The sequence below is a fragment of the Eleutherodactylus coqui genome, chromosome 13 (assembly GCF_035609145.1).
Source record: "Eleutherodactylus coqui strain aEleCoq1 chromosome 13, aEleCoq1.hap1, whole genome shotgun sequence".
Taxonomy (NCBI): Eukaryota; Metazoa; Chordata; class Amphibia; order Anura; family Eleutherodactylidae; genus Eleutherodactylus; species Eleutherodactylus coqui.
In genome coordinates this window covers 51,298,685-51,326,367 of record NC_089849.1, presented here as the reverse complement: position 1 = coordinate 51,326,367, position 27,683 = coordinate 51,298,685, and the positions used below count along the sequence as shown (strand labels likewise).

Sequence of the window (27,683 nt, the reverse complement as noted above, 5' to 3'; positions counted from 1 at the left end):
ACTCACATCCTGAGGGGGCTCTTAAGAATACAGACTGCGTAGCCCACCATGCCCACAAGAAAATACATCTATGTTTGCCAAGTCCCCAACAGCGTACATGTTAGCAGTCCCCAATTCAATTGTAACCACATACAATGTTAGGTGGTCACCGCTGTGACAGAAGTTACAACTTAATATATGTGATTTATGCATTAGACGTTAGAATTTCCCTAAGAGACTTAAAAAGAGGAAGTGAAGGTGGGCTGCAATGGCGTCTGTATTAATACACAAAGACACCAGTTTAGTGAATATAGAGAATTGCAGTACATTACCAATCAGATGGAGATGCCCGGCATCTAAGACTGCATCTGCCCAGTCGCCGCGTGCAAAAAAAAAAAAAAACTGTTGTAAAAGTAAAAATTAGCCGTTCTCCCTTATAATCCTGTCGCTGGGCTGTCACATGAGCGAGGGACTTAAAAAGAGGAAGTTACTTGCCCTGTAGTCCCAGCACAAGTAACGTATATTCACAGACAATATAAAATAAATAAATAAACTACAGGGAGAAAGAGAGACTGTAGAGAAGCCAAGGGATAGGAAACAAGCAGGTAACGTTAAGGCCAGGTATCCACAGGAGGAACGGGGCAGATTGACCCGTAATTTGTAAAATGTAAATTGTGTGATGCATAAGACTTTATCTTTATTGAGTTGTGATGTGTACCCAAGGACTGCCAAACATTGAATGAGAGAATAAGGAAGTAAATGATTAGCCACACTCAGAGGGGTGGAGCTAGATGATGCAAGAACGCGTCTCTTATCCAAGGAGGGGGTAGGAATCATAGATAGCCAGAAGAAAAAGTTTTGTTTTTTCTCCTGTCCCAAACTCAGCTTTCCACGGTTCCTGACAAATTATGGGACACCCACAAGACAGGCATAGGGAAATTGAATGTATCGACCATGATAATATATACGAGACCCAGATACACACCCCTGGGTCAAACAGTATCCCCCTAGTTTATAAAAAAAAAAAAAAAAAAAAGGGGTGAAGGGTCAGCCACACGTTAGGTGCTGTGTGCTGATGCTTTGGAAAAAACTGCCAACCGGCCACAATTTCACTGTTAATTTCTCTTGCAGAAGGCTGTAAGGCCTGGAGGCCTCCAAGGACTAACCAAGTTCTGCAGGCCATACCTGTACATACACCCGTTGCCAAATTCCGCACCTTTTCTGGGCCTTGTTTCATACTGCCGGCCATATGACAGTATTGACACAAAAGCACGGAGGACAAACACAGCAATGAGGTTAGATCCAGTGACTTGAGGAGCTCCCTCATCTGTTTTTGCGGTGGCAGCAGTACAGGCAATGGTTGACAAATCTTCTAAGTTGGTATTGGACTACCCCCTAGTGGTCCACACCCCAAATGACACCCAGAACATACTCATGCAAGTGCAACCCAAGCACTTATCTCTGGCCTATTGAATCCGACTACAATGTGCTCTTTCCATGCCTCCCCCAATATTTCTTCCCAATGTTGTAATACCTTGAATCCGGCTACTCTTCTTTTAATCAGGTATTCCTGGGGGAGGGGAGGCATAGGTGATTTGAGTATGGCAGATCAGCTATTTTTTAAATAGCATTATTGTAGTGATGTACACACTGTTAATGATGCATATTTTGAGTTTTCTTTTGTAGATGGTATCAGGGTGAGGATTGATGATTCCGAACCAGATATGCAGAGGTCACACAACAAGATGTCCTAAACGCAGAAGCTCTGCCTCCGCATGTCTCAGGGCAAGAAGCGGAACCGGAGGCCCTCACTGAGGCGTGTGGAGTGGTAGAAGGTAAGTCGGCAACTTTTTACACTGACTCCTGGAATGCATTTGGCATAGCTCATGATTATGGCCCAATATGGAAGGCCAGACAGCTTGTTATCTCAGTAGGACAGCCAATTAAGAATGGTGCAGCGGTGCAGAGTCTCATGGAAACCCTACTACTACTACCTGGCAATGGAGAATCCACACCGATTTCTACAACGGAGAAGCGAGAGATGACACCCTCGCCGACAACACAGCAAAGGCAGCGGCCCTCAAGCCGTGGAAGAAAGAAGAATAGATACTGACAGCATGAGTCAGTGATAAGACTTTGGACTTTGATAAAACCTTTGGACTTTGATAAGACTTTGGACTGTGATAAAACCTTTGGACTTTGATATGTCAAGGACTTTACAGTTACAAGTCAACGAGGAAAGAAAGCAGATGGGCTAAAAGACGGGAGCGACAGAACAGGATGGCGTATGGCGAACAATCAACAGAACTTGCCTACAGAGGTCCCTGTCCCCCATGATGGCCCAACTGGTACACAGAATCAAAAGCAGCGATGACGGCGACACTGAACAAGAATGGGTGACACCTGGGTTCTCTGTAGCTGCTGCATCATTTGTCCAGTTAGCATGATCTTTGCCATATGCGAGTCCGGACAGAAGTAAGGTGGCCATATAACACTTGTCTTGACCACTCTACCCATTTCAGGGATTGCCAATTTGACCACATTCAGCTCACACCTGTTGGGGAGTATGAATATGTGCTTGTTGTTGCTCGAGTCTTTTTCAGGTTGGAGGCCCACCCGGATACTAAGGTAAATGAGCAGATAACCACACAGAAGCTCATGAATGAGGTAATCTGCAGATACAGGGTACCGGAAGGGAATGAGGTAAACGAAGGTACACAGGTGTTCTCTTCCAGACTCAGAGGCAGACACTGGGACACATATCTTGCAGCCTGGGGATTGGGTGCGCATCAAGAAGTTCCCCAGGAAGCACCCTCCTGAGCCCCGATTTGATGGCCCCTACCAGGTGCTTCTGACTACTGCCACAGCTGTGAAACCAGCCGAAAGACTTACATGGATCCATCCATGCTTCATACTGTAAGAAAGCTTCAGATCCGGGAGACCAGTCTTAGTTGTGCCAAGGACATTACTCTGGATAGGGCTAGTGAGAGAGGAGGGTGGCAACTGGAATCCTTAGTCGGAAGAATATGGGGGTATGGTTACCTTCTAGTATAACTCGTTCAATGCTCAAGTAGCCGCATATTCCTTCGACTATTGTACTGTGGTCCCGTGTCTTGAACTTAGAATGTTGCTTGGTTTTAATGCGGTTTTTTCATTAACCATGGGAGATCCAAGCCCGGGGGACGGGGGGACTTACAGTCTGGGGACATAACCGGTACGGGAGGACAGGTCCCTTAGGGAAGTTTAAAATAAGGGGTATGGTAGATGCAGCCGAATGGAAGCCTTCACTTAGTCCCATGCCCATAATTAACCCCCTCCGCCGTAAGATAAAGACCTTGACGAACATGATGATCATAGCCGACCCTACCTTTTGAGGACACCTTGACAGTAGCGACTGGCTACTCTGACCAGAATCTCTGGTTGGAGTTGATGAGGTACAATGCTAACAGGAGCAACAAGTCTAACTGTTGCGTGTGCGGTAGTGCCCGACTACACTCGGGGATGGTCCCCCTAGATCTCCCTGTAGATGCTGAAGAGTGGTTTATTAGTCTCTTCACGAACACCGGAGAGAGTATTACTGACTACCCTGGAAACTACACCTGCCAGGCAATTAGGCAGGGTAGAGGGAGATTTTTGGGGAACTCACCAATATTTCCCTTGTTTAAAAAGATGAAGAGCCAGTTCCGATAATGCCAACCACATACGCTACCAAAGAAAAGGAGAAATGTACTAGTACGGTGCCTGCCCCGATCTCCTAAGATGGATTGTCAGTGGAATTCCCATTTGCCAAGGGATAGTGCAGAAGACCTTAGGTTCCGGCGAGGGCACACCCTGTGGGGTGTTAACTTGTACAGATAGAGGGTATGGATGCCCGGAAATGAGCCCAGGGAATCCATGGCCTCCCTCTGAGGTGAGGTAGGGATTCCCCCCCTCCTAGGAGTAGGGACTTACGGGCGGTGGGAAAACCCTGACGCAAGGGTGAGGCGACCTGGACATGTTCATATAAGGGACTATCTCCAGGAGGGACATTGGTGTGGGTGAAGATTAGGGAGTCCCACGCCGTGCGTACCTGTGCACGCTACTAGTATTGTAACATTATGCTAGAGCGAGAAGAGAGACCCCTGGTGGTAGTTTTGATCTACACGTATACATTAACATCATAGGATAGCCAAGGGGGGTACCTGACAAGTTTTAAAAATTAGAGACCAAGTTAAAACTGGATTCGAGTCCATTTTCCCGATCATTAGGGTAAATAAATGTTGACTGGATTAATTATGTTTATTATAATTAACAGCGGTTTATAAATTATACTAGAGACGCCTTATAGGGACTAGTCGACCAATAGGACCTACCTCGACTATGACTTTTCAAAATAGAATGGCACTAGGTACGATTTTAGCCAAAAAAGGGAGTGTCCGTAAGATGATAGGGGAGACTTGTACCTACATCCCAGACAAAACGTGACCCGCAGGTAAAGACGCAGTTGCCATTAAGAAGCTGACCGCACTAACTAAAAAGAGCTAACCTTAGTCTGGTTTCCTCAGTAAGGTACCTAACAGGAGAAGGGAAAAATATATATAAAATAAGTTTTGGAACATTGTGTATTTAGAACACTGTGATAGGTTTTTGCTAAGATTTTGCTTTATTTTATCTACAGTGCACTCTGCTTATGTCCACGCAACATGCCAGTGTTACAACGCCCCTGGTCCTGTTACCTTGCCGCCTCTGGAAAAGGGAAGTGGGAATAATCAGCTTGTAGCTCTTTCCTTCCAGACTAATATATATGATCATGCACTTACTAATGAGACAGGGATTCAGTCATGTTGATCAGTCATTAGATAGTCCTGACTTTGCACTCTTGTTGATGAATCGAGGTAACGTCAAGAAGGCGGGGTTCTATACAAGTTATGCAGTGTTTACCTGAGATAGTAAAAGTCGCACCTCTCCTAACCTAATTATGGTTGTCACCTTTATAGTCATTCTAATTTCTGTTTGTCGTTGCATACAGTGTATTCCGACCCTGATGACTGCCTGGTCCACCTGTCCCACTACGACGTCCAATAAAAAGCCCACTGTCAGCGCAACCGTCGTCATCATGGATCCAGAATGTGATGATGTCGAACCATCCTATACCCCCATGGCAGTAGTAGGCCCAGTCGTCTACAACACAATGCGAGTCTAGGGTCAGCGGTGGGGGATTGGGGTGGGACGGAGCAGGGCGAGTTTAGTGAAACAGATAGTTTCAAGGGGGGTCTGTGGTGGAAGTCCAGTATTTCTATATTTTGGATCGGTGGGCCTTGGCAGTAGACAGTTGTCAATTTAACATTCTGTATACATATTTGCTTTCTGTCTTGCTACAAATATAGTTCATGACAGTTGTGCAATAGGTACTTCCTACATATGAAAGTATCTGTTTTATAACTCTGCTGACATGAAACTTCTGTACTCAAAACGCTGACAAGATAATATATAGTATAAACACGTTACATTTTCCATCTGTTTCGCAATTTTGGAGGACAGTAACTCAGACATGGACAACCGCAGAAATTACCCAAGCAATTTTACTGGAAACGTATGCAAATAACATGGGAGGTTTGTGCAATTTATAGTTCATGATGTATCATCCAATCATATCGAAGGAACCCCACGTGGCTCCAAGACAACCCACTCATTTCATCCACCACCTGATGGCCAATCACAGATGACCGGAGGATGGAAGAATTGCAAGATGCTTATTCAATAATTAAACAATACGTTGTATCTATGTAATCTTTGACCTGCCCAGATGGGCGGATTTGTTAAACTCTTAAAATAGGCTACACGCCGATCATTAAAGTTAGAATTGAGGAAGCTATGCATGCTGAACCTCGTGTCAGTGTGAAAAACTTCTTATGCGCATTATCAATTCAGAATTAATATGGAAGGGTGTAAACATTCCAAATTGAGTAAGCCGTGATTCTGCAAAGGAATTCTACGACAACACAACCTAGCATCATGCAGCTCCATTGGCATTTGCCATAGTATAATTGTCAGGTTTGGCATTGGTGCCCCGTTTTCTTCACACTGAACAAGTGTGAGAGAGTCTGGATATGATGGAGATCATATGGATCTGATGTGTGGATTTTAAGTTTCCCCTTAATTTTAAAGACATATTCCTATTTCATAAATTAATGGCCGTTTTCATTAACTCTTTTTATGTTTCTTCAGAAGACCTCAGTGAGGACCAGCGTTTGTTTAAACGTAACCTAAACATTCAGGAGTTTAGACTTTGCCATAAGGGCAGTTAAACATGTAGATCACATTTCTGCAATTGCAAGTATAATATTCTTTAAAGGGGTTGTACTAAGCTTTAGACTTATTCTGTATTCAGAGGATAGAGAATATGTGCCTGTTTGGTGGAGTACCGATCACTGTGACCCCCGCAAAATTAGGGTTCCAGTGTCTCCCTTTTTGAATGGAGTAGCAGTCATGCACGTCTACTACTGTTGCATTCAACTCTGTATGAGTGCTGCACCATTCAGATGGAAAACATGGGACCTTCATGATCGGCACAGGTCCAAGCAGTGGAGACCCCACTGATCAGGTACTTATTCCCCATGCTATAGATAGGGAAAAAGGGGAAAACTTAGCACAACTCTTTTAATATAATATTTAATGTGACTCTGGTCCCAGGGACCAAATTTTGGGGGAAGTAACATTATTTGCTGCTTTACTTTTGCGGTCTTCCTCTGGAGATCCACTGTTCCCCTGTAGGTCTTCCAATATCGCGGTACCACTCCTCACACTACCCGGGTGCGCACTGTTCATCGTTAGTCTGAAGCACGTGATGCTGATGTTACATCAGAAAGATATTTCCTACTATCTTAATATGTAGGTGTGTACTGTTGTTTACAGGAAAAGCATTCAGATATTACAATATTCCTCTATCCATAGTAAAAGACTTGTCTAAGGGCTCAAGGCCACGGATGTTTTTTAACCGCGTATTACGTGTGCGTTGCATGCATGTGTGATTGTTCTCCGTAAGAGAAACCAAGTAACCTTGTAGATATGTTACCTTTTAATGACCAACAAAAATACATGATGTTACAGCAAGCTTTCGGATCCCCTGTTGATCCTTTCTCAGGCTAAAATGGAACTGGTTTGGATAGGGCACATATATAATACACAGATGCAGAGAGGACACCTCCTTTTGATTGAAATGCAAATGTTCATATACAGAAATTTGAGACTGTTTTGCACTCATAACTTAAAACAACAGCCAAACAGAGCTGAGACACTACTTAATCAGTCCATTGAGCTCAGGAATATGACAGTTTTATGATGTGTCTTATCTCTCCTTCAACCTGCACATGAAAGATGCAGCATCACCTATTGGATGGTAACATTATTACAAGTCAAGTTCTGAATTTTTATGAAGTTTAAAGAAAAAAAATGGGAAGAGGACATCCCTCTTGACCTCCTTCAGACCTTTCATATTTTCCACTTATGCAAGAATCCCGGGCTGAGGTTCATTCCATTCTGAGAGGCTGCAGAATCACCTTATCCACGTCTTCTACAGCAACAATAAAAAGGCCTGCATGGAGATACGAACTTTAACTTACAGAGGACTTGAAACTGAGAATTCAACACTATTACACAACACTACGATGCTGCTTCATTAAAAACAAGGAAAAGAAACTCCAGAAACTTTAAAGCAGAGCACGCCTGTACCCAAACACTGATCAGGAACATCCTGGGTCTGGCATGATCGAACAGAACCCCCAACAGGAACAGACAAAGGTAAAATTAGCTGTGTTATCAATCTGTCATCTCACAACCCCAGTAATGTGGAGCTCAGTGTCCTCTCTAGGGGACTTTCATTCTGTCTTACTAAAACGCTTGACAAAACAAAACTCTGTAGCGACATGGAGGAATATTTCAGGAGACAGACTGAAAGAGTTCTTCCATGACAAAGAGCACTCAAACACAGGAGAAGATAGGGTCCGGGAAGAAGTCTGATTGGACACACACCACTGGCCGCAATCCCACCTTGGATAAATAGACTGCTTTAGACATGTGGTGCAATCTACTATACTGGACAAGCAGAAAAGGGAAACATTTAATATCAATATGCAGGAAATCTATGCTCTTAAGAGGAACAAGGAGATCACCATTAAGCCTGCAGATAAGGGTGGAGCTATAGTCCTCATGAGTACATCAGACTACACGAAAGAAGCAGACAGCTGACAGACACCAGATACTACACCAAACTGGATCAAGGCCCAACTCAAAAATATGTGAGGGAATTGAGAAGGGTCATCAGAAGCCTGTCTGTGGGCTCCACAAGACTTTTGGACTTGATACCGGAGAACCCCAGGGTTGGAGTATTCTATATGCTTTCCAAACTACACAAAGCTGGCAACCCAAGGAGGCCAATTATCTCAGGTGTTGGAACCCTCACTGAAAAAAATCTGAGGATGGGTGGAAGGTGTCCTCAAACCACTGGTGAGGAAGACAACTAGCTACTTGCAGGACACCACAGACCTACTGAACAAACTCAACCATAGGTCCCCTCCCAGATGGCGCAATCCTGGCCACAGCGGATGTGGAGTCCTTATACTCCAACATCCCACATGAAGATGGAGTGACTGCCCGCCAGGCACCCCTTGAGGCCAATGGGGTTACCTCTGAGTTGGTGTTACAACTCACAAGATTCATACTCGCACAATTATTTCTCCTTTGACGAGATATTCCTGTAACTCACCGGGACTGCCATGGGCAGTAAAAGGGCACCACAATATGCCAACCTTTTCATGGCAAAACTGGAGAGTGACTTTTTAGCCTCCTGCCCAACAAACCATTGGCCTACTTCTGCTACATTGATGACATCATAATCATCTGGACAGACACTGAACAAAAGCTAATAAAATTCCATGAGAAATTCAATGCATTTCACCCCACCATAAACCTGACATTAAGCTACTAGTATACAGAAATCAACCTTTTGGACATCACCATAAAAATTTTGAACAACTCAATACAGACATCCCTGTACCAAAAATTGATTGATCGGCCCACGTACCTCAGATGGGACAGTTCCCATCCTAAACACATGAAAAAGTCCATCGTCCACAGCCAGGCCATCAGATACAACCAGATCTGCTCCGACCCAACAGACAAAGAGGAACATTTACAAAATCTCAAAAAGACATTTTTGAACCAGCGCTACCTTCCCACCTCAATTGATGACCGAGCCACCAGGATACCCAGAAATCAACTACTCCAATACAAAGAGAAAGAAAAAAAAATGGACGTGTGCCTCTAGTAGTGACCTACAAGTCACAGCTAGAGGTACCGAGGAAGACTGCAAAAAAAACTCCCATCATACCCTACACAAGGATGACCGTCTGAAAACCATATTTCCGGACCCTCCCCATCTATGTTATAGGCAATCTCCTAATTTGAAGAACTTTATAATCAGGAGTGCATTGCCTTCTAACACACAAAAAGGAACTTATCCCTGTAAGGTAAGGAGCTACTCACATATACTAACTGCGGACAGAATACATAACCCCGACACACAGCAGGACTATAAGATCAACATGTGCCACGTCTGATGTTGTGTACCTGATCCTATGTAGTAAATGTCCTGTTGGGCGGCTTTATGTTGGGGAAACAGGACAAAACTGAGAGCCAGGATGAGATCTCATCGTCACTCAATTAGAGAGGGAAAGACTGAACTACCTGTGGCAAAACATTTTTGTGGTCAAGGACACAGCATAGAGCAGATGAGGGTTATCATACTGAATGGCAATTTCAAGTCGCAGCCTCACAGAAGAATTTAGGAATACAAATTTATGGCCGTGTTTGATACCCTCAAAAATGGAATGAACCTTAGCCTGGGATTCTTGCATAAGTGGAAAATATGAAAGGTCAAGAGGGATGTCCTCTTCCCAATCATTTTATTTATTTATTTTTTTAAACTTCATAAAAATTCAGGACTTGACTTGTAATAATGTTACCATCCAATAGGAGGTGCTGCATCTCCTTTCATGTGCAGGTTAAAGGAGAGACAAGACACATCATAAAACTGTCACATTCCTGAGGTCAATGGACTGATTAAGCAGTGTCTTAGCTCTGTTTGTTGTTTTAGGTTGTGAGTGCAAAACCGTCTCAAATTTCTGTGTGTGAACATTTGTATTTCAATCAAGAGGGGTGTCCTGTCTGCATCTGTGTATTATATATGTGGCCCATCCAAACCAGTTCCATTTTAGCCTGAGGAAGGATCAATAGAGGATCCGAAAGCTTGCTGTAACATCATGTATTTTTGTTGGCCATTAAAAGATATCATATCTACAAGATTACTTGGTATCTCACTGTGAACAATCACACTTTGCTCTACTGACTAACACGGTACCAACACACGATGCATGGAGGTAGTGAAAGACAATGGACTTTCATTGTTCCATGCACATCGGAGTGTGGACATTGCGTATCCATACGCAAGATAAAATTGCATATGATACGCAAGCCCTTCTATGGGCAGCATTTCCATACGCATCCCTGCTTTGTTCAGAGAGGGGAATTGTAAAAATAACACTGCGTATGTCTGTTACATCAGATTCCCAGGCATGCGCAGTGTCACATGCAGCCCATACGTGGTCTCTGCCAGCAGAGCATTTGGGCTGTGTATGTGTAAAACACTACAGGAAATCCACGGGGTTTCACACTTATGTGAGCATGAGCCCTAAAGTTGACTTCACACAAGCATATGCACATGCCTGAGCACAACTTTTTTGCGCTATGACCGAGGCTTTTTTGTGCGCTATTCGGCATATTGCACAGCACCTTTTTTGACTGTAGTGCATATTTTTTTTCCATGCATTGTTTCATGCATCTCCTTGCATATTGCACACTCATCTCAGCGCCCCCCATAGATTTCTATGGTGACCTTTCTGGTGTGCTAATATGCAAAAAAAATAGAGCATGTTTGGGGGTTTTTTTTCCAAATGCGCGCGCCAAAATACAGAAATGTGAACGAAACCCATTGACATCAATAGGTTCTATTCTCTACATATTGCGCATGCAAATATGTGTGAAGGAGCCGTAGAGGTACCTTCACACAGATTGATTATCGCCTGAATAATCTCTTGAAAGAATAATTTTTGTTGAAAGCCGTACTGTATGCACAGCCACCGACAGGGCATTGAGCGAGAAATTGCTTATTAGCTCCTAGTCGCTTCGTTTCAGCCTACTGAAACAAAGCGACTAGTGAGCGACTTCTCACTTAGTGCAAACAGGAGTCCTTCAATGTTTGAGCGACTGCCTGTTCACAGTAAATGGAGGCAGGCGGCCAGAAGAGATCTCCAGCGCGCTCCACCTACATCCGCTGAACGATTACCGGTCCTGTATTGTGATAGACATGATGATTATTTGGTATAAAATGTCTATCGATTTGTATAACGTAAATGTATTTTGCTATTGTAATGACTTTTAGCTCTGAGGAGTTTAAAGGACACACACACAATCTAATCATGGTATTTGCTAGACAATGGATGTATGATGTTAATGTTAGCTAAGTACATAGGAATTACACAAGAAGCCTCTAAGAGTTAAGGGTCATAGTGTTGTGTATATCCTGTGTTCAATACTGAGTGTTTACCTAGGCCCCCTTCCACTCCTCACACAAGCTAGTTAAACAATGATTTGTCAACTACACAGAATTCCTTAAGGCTGTCTGCATGCTAAAGAAGACAAAGTCCATACTATGGCGGACGTGAGGGAGGGTGGGCAGAGAGGTGGGAGATTCTATATGATCCGACAAATGAGAATCTTATATGTTACTGATGTAATCTGTTGCACGCCCATTGAAGGGCGGTTGTCATGTGTTATAATAAAAGGCTTGAGCCTCTATACATTGTAGAGACTCTCCCAGTTTTAGACCAGCATTTGTGTCTGATTCTGCGCGACGATGTGTGCACACGATACAATTCGGAAGCGGCAAAATACCCTGAAGCCTGCTGGAGAAACCATAATCCAGAACAGTGGCGTCCTTGGGTGGGCGAGTGGATCTGTGAGGTCACAGCCTGGAACGTACAGAGATCGGCAGATAGCACGCGGAACTCAGGGGCCCGAAAATCTACAGAACACGGTAAGATTGCTTTATGTAAATCTACCGATGTGATCTGGGTTCTGACTGCTAAATCTGCCTGTATCTGATCCAGACTGGACCTTCACTGAAAGACAGGTCTGTCCACTCGAAAAATCACCATGTTACCTGTCTAGGGGTATTTTGTATGCTGTGACTGTTATGTCTGAGACGGTTAAAAATTGTGTATGCAAGACCAAGAGACAAATTCTGTGAGGGTTAATGTGTCAGAAGGGCGGACTCGGCTGTTTAAGTCTGAGGGAGCACGCCAGAGACTTACTCCTAGGTAAACTAGTGTGAGGTTAGGAAGATTTATGATACGCATATTTACTTTTTATGATTGAGCGTGTTATGTTCTCATATGTGAAAAGGTATATACGCGGGAATATAGCCGTGGTGTGACGGCTGATGTCTCCAGAATATTGTTGAGGTCTTGGTCATTGAAAATAATCGTCAGTCTCTGTGTATAGCTAAAATGTCCTGTCCAGACGGATTACTAGTAGAGGTTGGTTGTTATAAAGGTAGATGAGATATATACCTTGAGCCGTTGTGGTTATTCTCCAGTAATCCCGTCTGTTTGGTATTATAGAAAGAATGTGCAGTGTTTATTATCAGGGGGGAGGGGTGCTGATAAGAGAGTCGACTGAAGTTAAGCCACTGAAAGCTTTTTCCAATTAACCCTTCCGTTCCTTTTGTCTTGTAGAATTAATGTGCATTGTAATCTGAGTGGGAAAGAGAGGTTATATTGGAAGGATTTGAAGAAAGCAGATTTTACAAGAGAAACACTACTGTGTCCAGAAACTTCGAATAGAATAGAGTTGCGCAGATTGAGAAGGTTAGGCATAGACGCAGGTTGTTTAGAGAATGGGGAGCAAAGTGAGCAAGGGCAAAGGTCATAGAGCTAGTGATCTGGTTGCTGAAGGGAAGGGAGCAGAGTTTACTGAACAATGGGAAAGGACCAGGAAAAGTTGCAGAAAGAAATGAATATGGACAGATAAGATAGGCTGTAGAAAGTTTTCAGAAGATGAGCAGGAAGCCTAGCAGAAAGAAAGGTGTTTTTAGATTGCTAGGAGGAGGTATAACGTAGTTAAGAGATTAAAGAGGGGAAAGCAAGTGGGGGGGTATGTGTATTGCTTATGAACAATGTAATGTCTTTGTGTTGACTACAGCCCCTCCCTGTAATGGCGGCCGCGCTTGCAATGTTTACAACCCAACATAGTGTGACTCTGCAGTAAATGTAGTGAGGCCTGCCCCCACCCTGAAGTTACTTCCCCCCATGTGCTCACTTTCGGGGTGTGTGATGTTACTTCCGGTCCCTCCCCATCTGGGACAGGACCTGGCCCCGCCCCTTCCTCCTCCAGCGGCCATTTTGCCTCACCTGGAAGTGCTGCTGCCCCTGGCCCCGCCCGTTCCTCCGGCAGCCATCTTGCCTCACCTGGGAGATTTGTAGCCCCGCCCCTTTCTGCCTCTGGCGGCCATTTTGTTGTATTTGGGAGGCCTACATTCCCCAATGCCACTGTATCCAGTGCTAACATCATGATTGTCTGAAGTAAGGTTTTGTTTGACCAGACTTTGTTACGCTCCAAGATGTGGCCACTTTGGATGTGTGATAAGTTCAGGGAAACAAACCTTTGTGAAGATGCAGCTTGGGACATAGTAGATGACTAAGCTGGTTTATAGTGCATGGAAGATTGGAGTTGATGCATGGGGGGCAGAGACCAGGAATACATGACAGGGGACGCTCTCTCATGTTCCCAGGGGCTCTGTTTTCCACTGCCCGCTTCTCCAATGGATACTCAGACAGATGATGTTATGGAAGGCTCCTACAGATGAAATAATTTCCCTATAGTCACCCAGCAAACTTTTTCATGCAATTTGGTGAAGTAATTTTACTTTTTTATGTGAAGAAAGAGGGACTGAATTGCCCAGAGTAGGATGTTAATTCATCCGTATTCTTTAGTTTTTCTTTAAGTCTTTTGTATATTCTAGTGTCAGTCTACACTGAAGCTATAATTATATTCCGACAGAAGAGTAGAAGCTAAACGCTGGCCATACCCTGAAATACTATTACACTTGGTGACGTAAAATTTTACTTGTGTGGCGCCCCCTTGTGTTAAAAAATGCTAACTGCGACCTGAAAGGAAAAAAAATTTTTTGTAAGGAGATTTTCGCTCAGACTTCGTTGCATACAATGTCACCTTGACCTACAAAGTGCTTGTTTTTGTGCCTCTTGGTTTACTAGTTTGAACGCAATTACTCTTTTTCCATTGAGTATTCCGGTTCGAAAGGGGAGAGGCATAGGTGATCTGGGTCATAGATGATCTAGGTGTTGTAGATCAGCTATTGGGTTTGGAAAATAAATAAATAAATGATTTTGTGCTACAAGATTCCGAGCTATGTGAAATAGAACATCAGCACGATTATTTAGTACTAATTCAGTAAGAAACTGCAGGTATGCAAACAGTTACCAGAACCCCTGTTGATAATGCATATGTTGAGCTTTTTGCAGATGGTACCAGGGTGAGGATTGATGACTCCACATCGGATATGCAGTGGTCACACAACAAGATGTCCTAGAAGCAGAAGCTCTGCCTCCGCATGTCACAGTACAAGAAGCGGAATTGAAGGCCCTCACTGAGGCGAGTAGAGTGGCGAGAGGTAAGACGGCAACCCTTTACACTGACTCCTGGTATGCATTTGGCATAGCTCATGATTACGGCCCAATATGGAAGGCCAGACAGGTTTTTTACCTTAGCAGGACAACCAATTGAGAATGGTGCAGCTGTACAGAGTCGCATGGAGGCCCTACTTCTACCTGACAAAGTTGAGAGTTCGCACCGATTCCTACACTGGAGAGGCGAGAGACGACACCCTCGCTGACAGCATAGCAAAGGCAGCGGCCCTCAAGCCGTGGAAGAAAGAAGAAAAAGATACTGACAGCATGAGTCAGTGGTAAAAAAAACTTTGGACATTGACAAAAATTTGGACTTTGATATGCTAAAGACTTTTTACAGTTACAAGCCAGCAAGGAAGAAAAGAATAAATGGACTAATATGGGAGCAGCAGAAACAGGACAGCGTGTGGTGAACAGTCAACAGCACTTGCCCACCACAGTTCCTGTATCCCATGATGGCCCAGCTGATGGACGGAAAGACCCACCTAGTAAACCAGCAATAACGACGACGCTTGAAAGACGATGGGCGACTTCTGGGTTCTCTGTAGCTGCTGCATCATTTGTCCGGTTTAGCATGATCTATGCCATAGGTGAGTCAGGGCAGAAGTAAATTTGCCACATCACACTTGTCGGGACCACTCTACCCATTTCAGGGATTGCAAATTGACTACGTTCAGCTCCCACTTGTTGGGAAGTATGAATACGTGCTTGTTGTTGTTGATGTCTTTGCAGGTTGGAGGCCAACCCTGTTACCAAGGCAAACAAGTAGGTAACCGCAAAGAAGCTCATGAACGAGGTAAACTGTGAATATGGGGTACCAGAAGTGATTCAGAGTCAGACAGAGGTACAAACTTCGCAGGTGAATGTAACATGTCATGTCTGCTCTGGGTGTATCCCAGGCCTTTTACATACTCTACCATCTTTAGAGTAGTGGAAAGGTGGAGAGACGTAGTGGCACGCTAAAAAGTAAGATACTTAAAAATGACGCCACTTTGGAAAGACTGTCATCCAATAGCCTTATACAGTGTTAGATATGAACCCAGGGGGGATTATACATTATCTCCCTACGAGATTGTTTGGGCTAGCTCCAAGGCTAGGTCGTTACTATCCTCAGTAGTTACAATTACAATCTGATGTGTTGACTGAGTATGTGATTTCCGTTGTTAAAGAACTAACCAAAGCCTATGCACAGGTGTTCTCTTCCAGACTCAGAGGCAGACACTGGGACACATCTTGCAGCCTGGGGATTGGGTGCGCATCAAGAAGTTCCCCAGGAAGCACCCTCCTGAGCCCCGATTTGATGGCCCCTACCAGGTGCTTCTGACTACTGCCACAGCTGTGAAACTAGCCGAAAGACTTACATGGATCCATGCTTCATACTGTAAGAAAGCTTCAGATCCGGGAGACCAGTCTTAGTTGTGCCAAGGACATTACTCTGGTTAGGGCTAGTGAGAGAGGAGGGTGGCAACTGGAATCCTTAGTCGGAAGAATATGAGGGTATGGTTACCTTCTGGTATAACTCGTTCAATGCTCAAGTAGCCGCATATTCCTTCGACTATTGTACTGTGGTCCCGTGTCTAGGCGCAAGATCCCACCGCAGGCCAGATTTAGCTCAGTCCAGCTGGTTATATGACTTATATACCCGGGGAATACAATATGTTTGCGCCACTGATAACGTCTGGGGAGAAGACTGCCGTTATTGGGGATTAGTGGGATGTAACACAGGAATAGACTGGTCCTATAAACCGCGAAGTGCCTTAAAAAAGAAAGACAAGAGCGGGAAATCCCTAATTAGTCGTATAACCCTCCTTGAGAATAATAAGGACAGCAGGTATTGGAAGGCTGAACTTAGTATGTTGCTTGGTTTTAATGCGGTTTTTACATTAACCATGGGAGATCCAAGCCTGGGGGACGGAGGGACTTATAGTCTGGGGACATACCGGTACGGGAGGACAGATCCCTTAGGGAAGTTTAAAATAAGGGGTATGGTAGATGCAGCCGAATGGAAGCCTTCACTTAGTCCCGTGCCCATAATTAACCCCCTCCGCCGTAAGATAAAGACCTTGACGAACATGATGATCATAGCCGACCCTACCTTTTGAGGACACCTTGACAGTAGCGACTGGCTACTCTGACCAGAATCTCTGGTTGGAGTTGATGAGGTACAATGCTAACAGGAGCAACAAGTCTAACTGTTGCGTGTGCGGTAGTGCCCGACTACACTCGGGGATGGTCCCCCTAAATCTCCCTGTAGATGCTGAAGAGTGGTTTATTAGTCTCTTCACGAACATTTCCGCTAATTACACTGTCCGTGAGAAATGGAAGAAGGAATACTCTATAACTACTTAAGTGTTTTGCACCGGAGAGAGTGTTACTGACTACCCTGGAAACTACACCTGCCGGGCAAATAGGCAGGGTGGAGGGAGATTTTTGGGGAACTCACCAACGGGTATTGCTCCTCCTACGGTACGATAGGAGGGGAATGGACACAGAATCAGGTTCAGTCCTTAGGAGACGTTTACTGGTTTTGTAGTGACATGAGGTAGAGGACCCGCCTGGAGGGTAATTGGACAGGGGAGTGTGCCTTAGCAAAAGCCCTTATGCCCCTTCACATCCTGTTAGATAACGTTGAGGATAATGAGGTTACCCCCAATAGTTACTTTATCTCGATCCAACTCAGTCTGTGTTTTGTGGTTATCCTGTCATGTTGGTCTATCCTTGTTTTCCGCATAGGTACGGCGGTTCCTTCCAGTCTTGTCACTAGGTAGTGTAGGGTCAGGGTGAGGCGACCTGGACGTGTTCACCATTAGGACTATCTCCAGGAGGGACATTGGTGTGGGTGAAGATTAGGGAGTCCCAGGCCGTGCGTACCTGTGCACGCTACTAGTATTGTAACATTATGCTAGAGCGAGAAGAGAGACCCCTGGTGGTAGTTTTGATCTACACGTATACATTGACATCATAGGATAGCCAAGGGGGGTACCTGACAAGTTTTAAAAATTAGAGACCAAGTTAAAACTAGAATCGAGTCCATTTTCCTGGTCATTATGGTAAATAAACGTTGATTGGATTAATTATGTTTATTATAGTTAGCAGTGGTTTATAAATTATACTAGAGACGCCTTATAGGGACTAGTCGACCAATAGGACCTACCTCGACTATGACTTTTTTAAAAATAGAATGGCCTTAGATATGACTTTAGCTAAAAAGGGGAGTGTCTGTAAGATGATAGGGGAGACTTGTTGTACCTACATCCTAGACGACACGTGACCCGCGGGTAAAGGCGCACTTGCCATTAAGAAGCTGACCGCACTAACTAAAAAGAGCTAACTTTTGGGACCAGCACTCGCCATGGATGAGCGGGTGGTAAAGGATCCTGGCACAGACGGGCGTCGCTGTTGTATGTGAACTGATGGTTACCTTTTCTGTTCTAGTCTGCTGTGTTATCCCCTGTGTCAGAGAGACCTGTGAAACTGATGCTGGAAAAGCCGCTCCCACCATGAGTTTGCTGAATGCATCCCCAGAAGGAGTGGACAAGTCCTACACCCCCTTGAAGACCCTAAAACGAACCTTCAACGCGCTCCTGTTATAGGCTCATGCGCAGAGAACTGTGAAAATTAGATAATTAGAGGATAGACATTTTAAGGGGGGATTGTGATAGACATGATGATTATTTGGTATAAAATGTCTCGATTTGTATAACGTAAATGTATTTTGCTATTGTAATGACTTTTAGCTCTGAGGAGTTTAAAGGACACACACACAATCTAATCATGGTATTTGCTAGACAATGGATGTATGATGTTAATGTTAGCTAAGTACATAGGAATTACACAAGAAGCCTCTAAGAGTTAAGGGTCATAGTGTTGTGTATATCCTGTGTTCAATACTGAGTGTTTACCTAGGCCCCCTTCCACTCCTCACACAAGCTAGTTAAACAATGATTTGTCAACTACACAGAATTCCTTAAGGCTGTCTGCATGCTAAAGAAGACAAAGTCCATACTATGGCGGACGTGAGGGAGGGTGGGCAGAGAGGTGGGAAATTCTATATGATCCGACAAATGAGAATCTTATATGTTACTGATGTAATCTGTTGCACGCCCATTGAAGGGCGGTTGTCATGTGTTATAATAAAAGGCTTGAGCCTCTATACATTGTAGAGACTCTCCCAGTTTTAGACCAGCATTTGTGTCTGATTCTGCGCGACGATGTGTGCACACGATACAATTCGGAAGCAGCAAAATACCCTGAAGCCTGCTGGAGAAACCATAATCCAGAACAGTATGAAAGCAAAGGAGCGAGCACTAGTCGTTGGGGAGATTGTCGAGCACTTCTGCTGCTGCCAGTGGTCCCGTATAGAGGCACCTTATGACCGGCATAGAAGGTATGGTATAGTGGCATGGTTGTAAGCAGTGCCTGACAGCGGGCCGCGTGTTTCATCATTGCCTTCTCTAGCTGTAGCGTGGGACCTGACACTATGTCTACAGACATTACTGACTGAGCTGGTGGATGACAGCTCTTGGGCAACAAATGTGACACAACAGCTTATGAAACGTAATTAGTAAGATCTGAGGGGGAAAAACAGCTTTTCCACAGGAATACGGGTTATTTCAGCTAACCTATCACACTGAACAAACTAATCGCTGGTGATCTTTTCTTCAGCTGACCTCAAATGACTTGAGAGCATTAAAAATCCTCTAAATACTTTGCTTTAAATTCTTTTCCACAATTAAGACACGAGTAAAAAAACGGAGCTGAAATATCAACACATGTGCAGAGCTCTATATATTGGGGAGCCAGTTCCAGCCGCTGCACTTTGTATGTAATCGATATATATTCTTTTCTTCTCCCCATAAAAGTGTATCAAACTATGATTATACAAAAAAATGTAAAAAAATGAAATTCGTTAGTATCAACAGTATGTCTCTGCTGTCAGTGATTGCTGCTTACTAGATGTCATCGCAGCGCAGATGTAAGAAACACGTCTTCTCTAACCATTTGGAATCTGCTGGCAGATGTTTTGTATGTATTGGAAACTCAGAAAGCTAGGCTTTTTGGGTGAATGCTCCCAAAGTACCATACACCCTCGTATATTCAATGATCACTTTATTAGAGACACTCGCCCTTTCACGATTGGAGCTGTATGTAAATTTGAATGATCTGAGTAACTTCCAACGAGGCATGAACACTGCTGCTAGACTATCCAGGGCTAGGATTTCACAAGCTGCCAACCTTAGGTTTTCTCATGCAACGATATTCAGAGCATACCAAGAATGGCATGATCGAGGAAAAACATCCAACAAAGGGGATCCTGTGGATGTAAACAACTCATCAATGAAAGGGGTCAGAAGAGGATGTCAAGAATTGTTCTGATGAAGAGGCGGTGAGCGGTCAGGCACATTGTAACTGAATACAACTGCTAGTGCTCTAGCTAATGTGTCCGAATGCATGACTCATTGGGCTATAACCGCAGACGACCCGTTGGAGTGCCATTGTTGTCTAAGAAACAGAAAGGTGAGATTCCAGGGGACAAAAGAGTGCAAAAACTGGACCACTGAGCAGTGGAAAAACATCAACTGGCCAGATAAATCTGGATTTATGTTGCACCGTGCTGATGAGAGGGTCAGAGTTTGGGGCAATCGGAATTCATCAATGAACCCTTCATATTAGCTGTTCAGAGCATGCCAGGAAGTCCTTCTAATCTGCTGAAACCACAAGAAGCTTCCTGTCCACAGGGGCCGATATTCCTGTAGAACTATTTCAACACATGGTGGAATCTACAGAACAACAAATTGCTCCAGTTTGAAAGGCCAAAGCAGATCCAAAGTGCTACTAGATGGGTGTTTCTAGTAAAGAGGTCCTTCTGTGGGCCTGTAATATGGAACCTGTGTTTGTTGTCATTATCGTCCCTTGAGGGCTTTTCATTTGTGCTTTATGTGGAGGGGTTACCTTGATCTGGTCAACTATCCGCCTTATTTTTCTTGTCTAAAGGCTCAGCGAATGTGCATGGTTTTCCAAAAAAATTGCAAATATGTAATAATTTGTTACACATTTGTGGGGGTTGCTGTGGTTACATGATCTCAGATGGCAGGTGCTTCCTGGATTATAGATATTGGGATTGGGAGTCCGCTAAACTGACCATGCGGATTGGCCTGACAGTGTCCATTACAAGATCTGTGAAAGCCGGCACTTTGTGAAAAGCACAGGTACGTTACCACCAGGGGGAAGCAAGATGGCGCTGTGGATATCATTGTGCTTGGCGTTATACCGCACAGCATTAGGCAAGTATACATCTTTTGATCAAGATATACATAATGCATTTGAATTATAAAGGTTAGACTCTGAAACGCGTCTGTCGGATATAATCATATGTTTAGAATATCGGATTCCATTTGAGTGGCTCTATATTCTATTTCTGGCATGTGGGGAGCGCGACCTTCGGTTTGGTTGAAATGATTATAAATGCATGTTACTCTGTGTTTTGACGAGAGCATCTGTCCGAACGTTGCCGCATACTCTGTGGTTCCATTCAAATCAGTCAAGCTCTTATTTCCTACATGAGCAAGTCTTTATTATTATTTTGAACACCGTGGCCTGAAGATATTATCCATGGAGGTGCTCTGCTTGTTATTTATCTTTTAGGAGCATATTAATTGCAGATAAGTCAAGGTTATATTTCTGTCATAAGAGCACAATGGCCGGTGTGCCTACCTGTGCAGCCAACATCCTTCTCTTTGGCTTACTAACACTGCCACCAGGCTGCCCATGAAGACATGCACAGAATGACATGTTAAAAGGACAGACTTATGCCAGCCGTTGGCGCTCAGCCTATGACTTCCGGCATACTAGAGTTCGGACACATGACAAGTGTATCGGTGGGCTATGTCTGCAAATCTTTGATAATTTAAAGGGTCTCTGCATTGAAAACATATTTTTCCATCACTGCACTCCTCAACTGATTGTTTGTTGCACTCTGGACATTTCCGATGTATGTTGCAGTCACTTCCATGCAGTGCAGCCTCTTCTCTGATACTTAAAGGGGTTGTCCCGCGGCAGCAAGTGGGGTTATACACTTCTGTATGGCCATATTAATGCACTTTGTAATATACATCGTGCATTAAATATGAGCCATACAGAAGTTATTCACTTACCTTCCCTACGCTAGCGTCCCCGTCTCCATGGCTCCGTCTAACTTCAGCGTCTAATCGCCCGATTAGACGCGCTTGCGCAGAAGGGTCTTCTGCCTTCGGCTCGGTTCGGCAGCAGCGGCATTCTGGCTCCGCCCCCTTCTACGCATCATCGCGTAGCTCCGCCCCGTCACGTGTGCCGATTCCAGCCAATCAGGAGGCTGGAATCGGCACACGTGATGGGGCGGAGCTACACGATGCCGCGTAGAAGGGGGCGGAGCCAGAACACAGCTGCTGCCGGGCAGACCCGAAGGCAGAAGACTCTTCTGCGCAAGCGCGTCTAATCGGGCGATTAGACGCTGAAGTTAGACGGAGCCATGGAGACGGGGACGCTAGCGCAGGGAAGGTAAGTGAATAACTTCTGTATGGCTCATATTTATTGCACGATGTATATTACAAAGTGCATTAATATGGCCATACAGAAGTGCTGAACCCCACTTGCTTTCGCGGGACAACCCCTTTAACAGACACCATCTCGATTTTTAGATTTCTCCCCCATTTCTCTAAACTGTTATAGCAATTCTGTGATGCATCTGCATAGCATCATATGAGCAGCAAGAGCCTCTGCCTTCTGTGATGACGCTATAATTTTCATTACATTCTATATTCACCTAAATAAGCTGAAGACCAAGTATACAGTCAGGGAGCATGACAAGCGATATTCCCTCATGGCTGTGGACAGGCAGCCTAACACTGATATGAAATAAAACATCAGCAGAGTTCTTTGAGAATTCTTTACTACTTTACCATAAACTACAAGTGTCACATACAACTAATTTCCAGTTTCTAAAATACATTCCCAAACTATCTGTAGTTGTACAATTGTAGGCGCATATGGCAATTACATTTGATAAAACACGTTGATTGGTGCAGGTATTACATAAACATTTACATTGTAGCAACGTCGGCTTCGGGAAGATAGAAGTAGGGCTGAGAGATGGCAGTGAAAGAGCAAACAAAGAGTGGCAGTGATAGAAAAGAGCCAGGAAAATGGGCAACTTCAGGAGTGTTCTAGGCTACTAACCAACTACAAACCCCTTCACAGCCTCAGTTCCCGATCCTTATAATTTATTATGGGTATTTCTAGAATGACAGAATAGACAGGCAATGACTAAGTAGCTCCTGGGACTTGTAGAAAGCCTCAGGCTAGGAGTACTACATTGTTTCAAATCTCTCCGCTTTCTAGTGTATGGGGTTATAGAGGAATTTCAACCTAAAACATAAAAATGCCCATATATTGATGATCATGAACCATTCAGTCATTGCCGACTCTATGGATCAACTCTCAACGTTTTTGTCTATCAAGTACAGCTTCTTTTAAATGGCATATAGTCATGGCAGTGTCTACCACCTTTCGGTTTAATCCACTTCTAAAGATATGCAGACTGTTTACTATGCGTTATGGTTCGCCACAGACCCTTTTTCCACTAAGTATTCTATAAAGTGACACATGATTGTTAGGAGGCATGTAGACATTTGGTACCTCTCATTTTATTTTTTGAATATTTTGACAAAATAACATTTTTCTATCAGTTTTGGTAAAAATCTGGCATGTACTGGACATTTTTACATTTTAGGTGTAAATTCTCTTTAAAGTAGTTGTTGACTTTGGGTAATCCCTAATTGTTGTGCCACTGCTGGAATCCCCAGTGATCAGCCATAAGATATCGGGAAACCTGGTGTTCAATTCCTCTGCAGCGCCACCACTGGGAAGTTAAGAGATATTCTGGTTAGTTTAATTTTTGAAGTTTCCTGCTAGATAGGTGAAAACAGGATTGATCAGAATAGGGATCTTGAAGTTTCCTGAATGAATGGTGTGTTGGATGCACCTCTGTGTCGCCACTCTATTCACTTAAATTGGATTTTTGGATTTCAGCTATCTCTGACAGTCCCACTGAAATGAATATAGTAGCCACGCCCATGGGTGCCAATGCATTATTCATTCAGTTTACTTTAGGGCCCAGCAGCCGGACCCCAGCAATCCATTTTCTCCTTCCCAGTGGATAGATGAAAACTTGATAAAACATCAACTAACCAATATACCCCTTTAGGCTGGGTTCACACAGGGCAGATTTGCCGCGGTTTTGCCGCAGCAGATCCGCCCGCGGCAAAACCGCCCGCGGCCGCTAATCTCGGGATTAGCCAGCCATGTGGATGAGATTTCTCAGAAACCTTGTCCACACGGGGCGGCTAATCCGCTGCGGTAAATCCGGCTGAAACCGCAGCCGCGGTTTCAAAAGAAGCAGCATGTCTATTTACTTTTCTTTTTTGTTTATTTACGTCGCGGCCACGCTCTTCTCTATGGGAGCGCCGGCCGCAACGGAAAAGCATGCGGCCGGGCCGCTTCAAAGCCGCCGCGGCTTGAACCGCGGTGGTTCTCCCGGCGGAAATCTCGCGGTTTTTGCTGCGGCCAAACCGTGAGATTTCCGACGGGAATCCGCCCTGTGGGAACCCAGCCTTAAGGCGGTGTTTAGAAGATATTATGTTTTCTTGCTGAAATTCCTTTTTTTTAAACATCTTTCTTACCTTTATCTTTTGTTTTCTCTTCTGCAGAAAAATCAAGAAGTCACTTAGAGGGAAAAGGGGAAATACAAGGAATAGGAGCCTAACAAGCTGGTGCTGTAAGGAGAGGTAATGTTAGAAAGTGCCGCACTCTTCACAACACATACACTTTAACACTGTCAGAGGTTTCCATGGAACATATCGTCTGTCAGATTTATGTCTGGACACAGTTTTCTTTAGTTTTTTTTTCTTCTGCGCCGAATGATGTTGCCTAACGGTAAGGCGCCAAAAATAACATGTATATTTTTTTTCAGCCAACATCTAAAGTGCATGCCCAGCTTGACAACATGCACTGAATGTATGAGTCAAACATGATGAACAGAGAGCTAGGGCACATGCACACTGGCGTTGAGCCTATACAGCCGTTAGTGCAGAGTCATTTGGCCGTCACGCACTGACTGCTATACAGACTTTGTCAGGCTTTTTTGTATACATGAAGATATTCTCCCCTAGGAGTAATGCTTCTGCGAGGCTTACCTCCATACAAACAGCATCTCGGGCAGCATGCCTCAATTTTTTTTTTAAGATTTAGTATGAATTTGACAGTAAAAAACATCTCCATATGAATTGGTAATCATACGAAGGTCCAGTAGAGGAACTCGCGCACCTTTATGGAAGCCCTATTACAGCTCTTTACAAAGCTGAACACCAATGTGGCATGTGTGCATGAGCCCTGTGTAAAAAAGATTGCTGATGGAGCAGATTAATGGCCGATTAACAGAATATTGTAAATCAGCTATATGGGATTTTATAAAAACATCAGTCTAGAACAATGTTGCTTGTAGGGACACAAGACAAATGCATTAGAACATAAGCCAATCTCACCAGCCAAAGTGATATCCAAAATGAATCCAGTAATTTGAGAAACCCATAATGCAATGAAGAAATATATCAGAATATACTTGAATTATCATAACAGTCTCTGCATGATTTGCACATAGTCCACACTCCCCTCGTGACGTCTTCACCTTCATGAGGGCTCCAGTTGAGGTTAGTCTTTGGGAAGAACTAATGACACCTGAAGGTCTCTGTGATTGATGGACGAGGGTTTTATTACTCCTATTACTTCATTAGGCTCAAGAAGCTTCAAGTGCTTGCTACTCTCAAATTGAACTATTTATGCTTGTTAGAAAACGCTTCATCTACAAACTCAACTCAAAATGCTGTCATCACTTTGTGCATAGGAGAAGCCGAAGAAGGCATTGGAGCAGCTGGCGCTGGTGTTATTCAGGTCAGGAGTACGACTCACAGAATTGGGCACAGCCTCTTGTGTGAACTCGGGATCAAAGTGCTGTAGATCGCTTGGACCAGCCTAAAAGGGTAAGCATGCAGAGCTGTCAGTAATTTCAGTTCACAACTGAACATAATACACGTTATTTAGAGTTACAAGAGAATCCAGCCAATATATATAGAAGAAAAACTAAATCTGAGTCAGTTCAACTTTGACTTGATCATAAATCAGCTTAGAAGGTAAGAAAGGGGCTGGCAAATTTGCTAGCAAACAGCATTCATACATTGTCAATCATAGCTGCAGATGACAATTTTTAATCCAACCTAATTCTAAAAATTATTTTTTAGCCCAGAATACATACATTTTAGTAAAAAAAAAATGCCCCCAAAGGTGTCCACAGCTCTTAACCCTTTCCAATCCACTGTCTGACCTCTGAAGACATTATGATTTAAAGCTGTACAGCTCCAATCTTGGAAGACGCCCGTCAGGGTTCTATTACTGTATATTGCCAGCCTCTCTGCTTTCGGAGCCTATCCAATGTGTCACCTCATGCAGTACTGGCTTTAGCCAGCAGATAGCGCCATTGTATAATGGCAGAAAAAGAGTAAGCCCCCCCTCCCTAGGAAAACCAGGATACAAATTGGATTGGAAAGGGTTAAGTCTCATACGACAGCTTGTTAAAAGGAATCCGCCATCTGATAGGCCTCTTTAACCCTTTGCAATTCAATTTTGGATTTAGGGTTTCCTAGGGGGCTTTCTCTTCCTGCCATTATACAATGGCGCCGTCTGCTGGCTAGAGCCAGTACTACAGTATGTGACATGCCAGAGAGGCCCGCTACAACAGAACGGCCGGCAATGTACAGTAAGAATACCTTGCCGGACGTCTTCCGACATCGGAGCTGTACAGCCTTCAATCAGAATGTAGGAAGACGTCAGACAGTGGATTGGAAAAGGTTAATAAAGAGCACCTATATGATGCTCATGGTATTGTATTCCAGCAGCTGCTAAATGATGTCCCATATATCTGTTTGCGGCGCCATTCAAAAATATGCTACGTATGTTAATAATGGCACATCCTGGCGTGATTGGTCACAAGTTCATGGCTGCAACAACATTTGAGACAGAACTGTCATGACATGTCCATGTTGTGCCTATCAGGCCATGAGGATTCATAATTATAAGAACATCAAGACCTATTGTAGCGCATTAATATGAACTGTTTATAGAAGCTCTTTACTCTGTACTGAGAGGATCAGTTTAAATTACGAGATTGAGAAGTTTAAACAGTAATCACCAAGAAATATATATATATAGTCCCATACACATAACAATCAAAGTTGACAATCTGACTGTAAAAGATGATATTTAGTGATTATTGTAGCGTCCAAGGCCAGCGTAAGGGGAGCTGTTATGTCCTTGGACCAGTGTGGCCAGCTGCATAGCTCTGCAGCCGTGGCACTGCCCACTCTATTGTAGCTTATCTTTTGTCTCTACTCTTCCTCGTTTTCCTGCAACAACCTCCGTTAGATTTGGTTTCTGGCACCTTGAATCTGGCAGTTGGGCAGTCTCCACATTCACTGTCAATAGATCATACCAGATTTTATCGCCCGCTTGACAGATTCAAAGCTCCAATAGCCAAATCTAACGAATGTTGTGTGGGAGAATGGGGTGGAGCAGTGCTATGCAGCCGGCCCCATTGACAGAGGATATGACAGGTCCTTTTAAAGTTGATACTTGTATACCTCTTCTTCACTAAGTTGGTTGTAGTAAAAATGTCATAGTTACTTACAACATTAGGGTTATAAGGTGGGGGAATCCTCTTATGATACAGGTCATCCCAGTTAATTGGACTGAAGAACACATGATTTTTGATTTCCAGCTGAAAAGCAAAACAGAAACATTGAGTTATTATACAAATGC

General features: G+C 43.9%; 1 protein-coding gene across 3 annotated transcripts in view; it reads right to left on the bottom strand.

Moving 5' to 3' along the window:
- Nucleotides 1–22,690: 22,690 nt before the first annotated feature.
- SGK2 (serum/glucocorticoid regulated kinase 2) overlaps nt 22,691–27,683 on the bottom strand; it is a 34,975-nt gene continuing 29,982 nt past the window's right edge. For all 3 annotated transcript variants that reach the window (XM_066587771.1, XM_066587770.1, XM_066587769.1), the window contains exons 11-12: nt 27,553–27,642; nt 22,691–25,844 (exon numbers count right to left, since the gene is read on the bottom strand). In XM_066587771.1, the coding sequence (XP_066443868.1) occupies nt 25,683–25,844; nt 27,553–27,642 (252 nt within the window). In that variant the 3' untranslated portion in view covers nt 22,691–25,682. The remainder of the gene's footprint in view (nt 25,845–27,552; nt 27,643–27,683) is intronic.